General features: G+C 30.0%; 1 protein-coding gene across 1 annotated transcript; it reads left to right on the top strand.

The window, feature by feature from the left end:
- Window positions 1-794: 794 nt before the first annotated feature.
- On the top strand, window positions 795-7257 carry LOC108561982 (guanylate cyclase soluble subunit beta-1-like). Its single transcript, XM_017920146.1, has 9 exons — window positions 795-905; window positions 978-1051; window positions 3181-3281; window positions 3341-3459; window positions 5308-5463; window positions 5515-5668; window positions 6424-6578; window positions 6791-7002; window positions 7066-7257. The coding sequence occupies exons 1-9, from the start codon at window positions 903-905 to the stop codon at window positions 7238-7240; spliced, it is 1149 nt and encodes a 382-aa protein (XP_017775635.1). The 5' UTR covers window positions 795-902; the 3' UTR covers window positions 7241-7257.
- The last annotated feature ends 407 nt before the right edge of the window (window positions 7258-7664 follow it).

Raw genomic sequence — 7664 nt, 5'->3', positions numbered from 1 at the left:
TACAATGTAGTCAGTCAGAAATAATTAATTACATTATCGTCCCGACATAAAACCTGGATTCCCGTTTCTTCGCCCTCTAACTAGAGTATCTACTGAACGATGATGAATATATATCGATTCCCGCTAACACTAAAACCACGATAATAATGCTTTCAGCTGAAAGTTTATCCCGGAAGAGTTAAGTGGCGATTTTCCTCTATCTTCACTCTTGAATACCATGGACTAGAAAAAAATGCAAGATTGTTTTAATAGTTTTTTTGTTTTGCCAAGTTTACATAAATAACTAAACTCCTCGCAGACACATAAAACGCAAATATTTATCTCTAGAGAATTCCGCAACTCGATCTAACTTTCTTCTGTTTCTTTTAGAAAGAAAGAAAAAAACAATTAAGGCAAGTATTGATTATGTTACTATTTGACTTAAAGATGTTAAACTCAATTTAACATTTAAAATATCATGAAGACAAGAATAAAATTGATATATTTTTTCAAATTACATTGTTTGCTATGAATTTATTAATCATTTATTAATATTCCTTATCAATTTTAATTATATATCTTTAATATTGGATGCAATATTTGTCTTAGAAAACAACATTATTTGTTTGTAAACTTTATGTTGTAACATTGATATAATTTATCTATCCAATTAATTTTTTTTATAATTATCAACATAATTCGCTCATTAATAAATTTGCTAAGTTAATCTATATTTAAATTATGTTTAATGCCATCTTTGGATAGTATTTGACAGTTTTACTGGAGTGACGAGCGCTTGTGCGGTGGAAATCGATTTTCCGCGAGGAAAATTTTCAGCAAAACCTCAGTTTACCTTTGAGAGCTTGTTGAACAACACGCAACAATCTTTCCGATTCAGATCCGGTGCGAATCCTCGTACTGCAATGGTAAACAATTTGGCTTATGCATTTCAAATAAGCTTTGTACTAAAGGATCTGTTATTCTCTTTGCAATTCTAGTACGGATTCGTCAACTACGCACTCGAGCTTCTCGTTGTGAAAAGTTTCGGGGAAGAAACTTGGGAAACAATCAAGTAAGTCCGTTTGTAATTTATAAAATATAATAATAAATTAATTGGCTCAAATATTTAGTAGTCATATAATTTATATGACCTACATATCAATAGATTTAGCTGTATATTTTAATGATTATTATGTAACTGAAGATACATCAAATTTCAAATAAATAGTTCTGGAAAAATATATTAAAATATGTAAACACTGAGTTTTATGATAAGTAATATTAACAATTTCAGACAATAGAAACAATTCTGAAATTTAGTTGTTTAAATAAAAATTTCAATTATCAAAAAGTTACAATAATATTTAATCAGCAATTTTCCTAATTGACCTAATTATTTTTTTATTTTATTACCAATTTTTACTCTAATTATATTAGTTTTGCAATTACTCTGCTTATTATTTTGATTTTTTGAAATAGAATTCTCGAAACAGTTAGTATAATTTACTGAAGTTTATGTTATTCACTCCTTATTGATAACTGTTTAGAGCAAATGTAGGTAATCTGCTCCGCCGAAAACCCGAACTGATTGAAACCGGACTAATCGAAGTAAATACATACAACTAACTGAACTAAATACATACAAAAAAAAACTGCATAAAAGTATATTCTTGATGAAGATTTTTGCTTCAAATTCATATTTATTTATATAATATAATTTCAATAAATTTAATCTGAAGATTTAACTATTTTTAAACCTAAAATGAAACCTTATATTCGCCGAACATCTTAAGTATCAATTTACCTATTGGAAACATGAGATTCTGTTTAGAAACGGATGATTTTTTTGTAGTTTTATGTTCGGAAACCGACTTTCCACTATAAGCATAATCATTTAAGGAAAATTGAATTTATACATATAAAAACGTCCTAAGTTATAATTTTAATCAAAATATTAGAAATAAAGAATTTAAAAAGAACATATTGAAAAACTAATATATACCACGAAACATTATACAAATTATGGAAATTCTCTACTTTTATTAAAATATCAGTAAAATACACAATTTTTACATAATTTGATGTCTTGCAATCATAAAAACACATTCATGTTTCTATCTCCTTTGTGTTTCGAAACTTTATTACCGACCCTTGTCAAGAACTCTCACATATACACTTCTTTTATATTCTTTGTCAATTTGCAGGAATTTGGTCACAATTGAAATGAATGATAAATATAAGAATTTACTTCAAGCAATCAAATCAAACATTATTTAATATTGTCATTTTATTGTCAATTAAAAAATATGATGTCAAATAAAATGTCTTTTTCACGTAATTTAATTATTTGTTATATACTTGATAATTGTCAAGTAAATTTTGTAAATATTGTTCTTCTTTTGTTTATAATTAACTTCTAATTTTAATTAGAATATATACTTATAGTTCTCTATTATTTTTAATATTATGTGGATAAATATTAAACGTGAAGAATTGTGCTCCAAATTACTCAGCATTAACAATCAATTTTCAATTCAATAACATGGATTTACATTTATAATGAATATTTTCTAAACATATTTTTTTAATTGAATTTAATTATTTCTAAATATTTTATCTCTTTTGTCCCATGTTCATATAATATATATGTTTGTTCTATTTAGTAATATATCAAATGTTATAAGTACATAAATTCACCTAAACTTATATTTAACTTAATGATATAAGATAAAATAATTATATAGCAATTAATTTACAATTTTGAGAAAGTAGGTTTATTTCTCTTACTACTTACATTGATGCTAATTGTTGTACTTATATAATTATATTTTATCGGATAATAAATTTATTTAGTGAGCTTATTTAAATCAATTAATATATTATGACCAATATGTTTCTAATAAATTTATAAATCAAAAGCTAATCAATTCCTTTAAAATATTTCTATATTTTAATTAAAAGAACTTAACTTATTATATTTTATATGACTCAGAAATTCAAAGTCAATTATTAAAATTTTAATTTTTGTATTATATTCTTAATTAATAAAGTACAAAATACACAATTGTAGGATTGTCCAAAATGAAAATAAATATTAAATTTAACTTGTATATAAATCAATCAATTAACAATAACTTTAGTGACCTCTATATATTATTTTTGACATATGACATTGACTTAATTACGTGTTCAACATTTCAGGAAACATGCCGATGTACAAATGGACGGACAGTTTCTGGTCAGACAGATCTATGAAGATGAATTGACGTACAACTTGGTAGGCGCTGCGGTGGAAGTGTTACGTGAGTAGAGTTGAGAAGGGACGATCGGAAATATTTAATAAAATTTCACCGTATTGCAGAACTTCCGGCGGATGCTATATTGGAATTGTTCGGGAAAGCGTTCTTTGAATTCTGCCAGGATTCCGGCTATGATAAGATACTGCAAGTGCTCGGGGCAACACCTCGTGACTTTCTACAGGTATTTATATATACAAAGAAGCATAGAGTATATCAAGGGAATTGAGGTTCCTTCGCCGACAAAAGCAAACCGGGCATTTCCTGCTCGCTCGCATGTTCAAGCGATTTTTCTTTGAAGCCCAAAAAAGGGGCATGAAGTAAATATAGTCGAGACCATATACATTATATAGTAGTATTCAATGCAAATAGTGGTCTGTTCTTAACATAAACCCACGTATTGCAGCGTATTCATAAATACAAATATATATTTGGAATGAAATACTTTCTTTACACGAATTTAAATTAAAGCATAAAATCTGTTACATATTTGATATAAATATAGTCTCATCTCGATTAAAGAATAGGATGTATTCTATGAAAAGACAAAATACTATGGAAATTAATAATGTTCCTCACTAAATAACATTCAACTTACACACAAACTGAAATATATTTCATGTAAAATGATATGATTTCAATGCATTTTTACCATTATTAATAAATGCATAATGTTATATTAGCTAGTACATGATACAAATATACATATTTATATGTTTCATAATACTAATAAGAAGTAGAAACTAGTATATGTTAATTTGGTTGCCTATATTTCGTTCAAGAAAATGTGCTGAAATTTCTTTTAAGTTACGATTAATTATTTGTCAATATAATTAAATATAACTAAAATGATGACATAACAAAAAACATAATAATACATACAAAATTACACATTTTGGGATATTCTAAAATATATGTATGCAAAAAGACTATAGTTTATAACTTTCTAGCCAAATTGTTTAAGTTTATTTTCATAATATTACTGTTTTTACACGATTTAAATGCATATAGGATTTACGTATCATGTGACTATTGCCTTGTCATATCAAAATACCGAAAAAAAAATCAACATTTTATAGATTACATTTTATAGAATTAGGTAATATTTCATTACTTAAATACAAACTATATGTCTTAATAAAAAAAAGATATATGCTTTATATTCTCGTATAAAAAAAAACTTAAAGAATTAGCTGTCTTGAAATAGTGGAACATCTTGGAATTAAAATTAAAATGGAAAAGGTAATGATAGTATTAGCTTCTGATTATGCAAATTCACTGTATTTTCTTCAGGAACCAATCTTTCGTGTAAAACCATATCAATCGATGTAAGAGTAGATCTTTCGCTCTTATTTTTATACTATTAGTAATATGAAATTATTGATGTTGTTTCTCTTACTTTAGTAAAATAAACTTTTTTTTTCTTAGTAATTGGATATTATTGACTGTGTCAATTAGAGCCATAGATTATTTCATATTTTCCTGATTCGCTATTATTGGATTTACGAATTGATTCCAATCAGATTCGATTCGACAATTTGAAATTGCTTCTTGCAACCCAGTCGACGCTTTCATTTGAACGTAGATTTTATAACTGGTTCATGATTGAAAGCAATTGCAGTAGATGTTATTGGATCTCTTCCTATAACATAAATTAAAATGTTGTAACGTTTGTAAACAGAAATTATAAACGAACGAAGCAAATTGCATTCGCCATTAGTTTCACGATCCAATTAGAAGGCGATAATCGGCTTTCGAGAGACAATATAATAAATACTCATCATCGGTTTCTGCAACTCTCGCGAAACGTTGTGAAAATCTATTCATCCATTCAATGCACTGCTTGTATGCACTCACATGCTGTTTTGAAACCGCCTTGCAATTCGCTCATCGTTTAAAACTATTTTTTCAAAACAGAAATTCCCATTAATCTACGACTAATTATTCACAATTCATACTTGACAATACAGTAGACGCCAATTATGCTACCAATAGACTTAATCTTTGTTTGTTTGTGTTACTGTTAATGCAGAATTTGGATGCTTTGCACGACCACTTGGGAACGCTTTATCCAGGGATGAAAGCCCCTTCGTTCCGGTGCACTGAGCGACCGGAAGATGGTGCTTTGATACTGCATTACTATTCGGATCGTCCTCATCTCGAGCACATTGTTATAGGGATCGTTAAGGTAAAACCTGCTTTAAATAATTTAGAGTGAATTATAAGTTTTCGTTTTTAGACTGTGGCGAGTAAATTGCACGGAACCGAAGTCGTGGTGGAGATACTGAAGACAAAGGAGGAATGCGATCATGTGCAGTTTCTGATTACTGAGCGTTCCGGACCGAGGAAACAAGAATTGCCTGAGATCGATGAGCTCGAAACGCTCTCTTTAGGTAATGACAATATCGAATTGTTTATTGGTTTTTCCCAATAATCGATTACCAACCGTGAATAAATATCTCCGAAACTTAGTGTCCCACGGCAAAGCGTTAAACAATATACATTCAATTATTCAGGCTCTATCAAAATTGCAGACTTATTTGAACTTATTGGAAATTCAAACCTTAATCGCTTAATTTGTGTACATACTTTCAAATATTAAAATACACTAAGATGAAACTTTTAACACTCAATTAGCGAAATATGATTTTTATTGGGCTATAAAATATCGCGTTTCAGCTGAAGTTCAAGGTTAATATGCAACAAATAACTCTGCATTTTTTTCTGAAGGTCATCTAGTGAAAGGCTATCATTAATTGTAAACAAGAATTTAAACATAAATGCAGGAAATGAAACCTGGTAATTTGTGTTAACATGAGGAAGACAATTTTTGTGTACACAATTGTACAAGTAAAACTTAATGTATATGAAAAGAAGTAACATTGTGATTTAATAATATAGTATAATGAAGAATCCAGAGAAAACTATACAAATTCATACTTATAAATCATATACCAGTATAATGTAAGATGCAGGATTTACAATTACTTTTAATTTGAGAAGTTTTGATGAAAAATTAAGTTGGATTGGATTTTGTATGTTTTGTACTATTGTTATGAATTAAGAGATTAATAGTATATTAATATATAGAAATATTAAATAATATTAGTGAGGTATTTAATAAAATAAATATATGTTTCTTTTTAAGAGCCAAAAGTGAATGCTGCCACGTTCTGCAGGGTTTTCCCGTTCCACATCATGTTTGATAGGGAACTAAATATAATCCAAACTGGTTCCACAGTTGCGAGGGTTATACCGAAAGTGGCCTCGATGTACTGCAAGGTCACAGATATTTTGGATCCGGTAAGGATAAGACGAGTTGGCTGGCCGGCATCAAAAAATGCGATAGCAACAGATGGGCACGCGTTGAGTCACTGGTTATAAATGCAAGAACGTTACTTTTCCGCCTGAACCTGGGAACAGAAGTTTATTCCAGATCGTTGTACTTCTTCTCCGGGCAATCCTACAGCAGGAACAATCCACGTTAAATGAATGCCTTATGATGTTTTTTTTAGGTGCGTCCACACTTGGAACTAACATTTGCGAATATACTTTCGCACATCAATACGATTTACGTATTGAAGACGAGACCCGACGTGATGGAGGTGGCGGCTCCACCAGAGTTCCGCTCTCTGAGGTTGAAAGGGCAGATGATGTACGTGCCGGAAACGGATCTTGTCATCTTCCTATGCTACCCGAGCGTCATGAATTTGGACGATCTGACCAGGTTGGTTCGCTCTCATCCACAATCTTTGATGATCCAGTACGATTCTCTTGTTCACTTTCGTAGACGGGGTCTCTACATCAGCGACATTCCGCTGCACGACGCCACCAGAGACCTGGTTTTAATGTCAGAACAATTCGAGGCCGATTACAAGCTCACGAGAAACCTGGAGTTCCTCACAGACAAGCTGCAGCAAACATACAGGGAACTGGACAGCGAAAAGAAAAAAACAGACAGGTAAACTACAGCATTCTTCGTCCATATACCACTTTCTTGCAAACTCAATTAAATAATGAGAAGAACGGAGATAGAAAACGAAGGAGCAAAAAAAAAAGACGATTAATTAAACAAAATATCCTGTTTGCATTTTAGAGAATGTGAACGTTTTCTACACATCTGCCATTAATAATGAATGAAGTATTATAGAGAGGCGGGACGAGTTTTTTGTATATTAATTTAGAATTACGAAGATTCGTGGAAGTTTTTTTTTTCTTCGTTCAAGCAAAATATGATTTATTTCCTATTAAGCGCAAACGTTTCTCTAACGTTGATGGAGGTTTAAATATTTCAAAATTCAATATCGGAAAACATGTTTAACCTAATTTCGAATGCATCGGAAAGTCGTGTGCACTACTCTTGGGATGATTGCTTTTTAATAGCTTGTC

Source organism: Nicrophorus vespilloides, unplaced genomic scaffold (genome assembly GCF_001412225.1).
Source record: "Nicrophorus vespilloides isolate i.1.1-1 unplaced genomic scaffold, Nicve_v1.0, whole genome shotgun sequence".
Lineage (NCBI taxonomy): Eukaryota > Metazoa > Arthropoda > Insecta > Coleoptera > Silphidae > Nicrophorus > Nicrophorus vespilloides.
The sequence above is the reverse complement of the archived record's forward strand: the minus strand, read 5'-3'. Positions and strand labels throughout refer to the sequence as shown.

Coding starts and splice junctions, on each gene's coding strand:
- LOC108561982 (XM_017920146.1), top strand. Junction 3,282..3,340: donor CGCTGCGGTGGAAGTGTTAC/GTGAGTAGAGTT, acceptor ACCGTATTGCAG/AACTTCCGGCGGATGCTATA. Junction 6,579..6,790: donor TCACAGATATTTTGGATCCG/GTAAGGATAAGA, acceptor TGTTTTTTTTAG/GTGCGTCCACACTTGGAACT.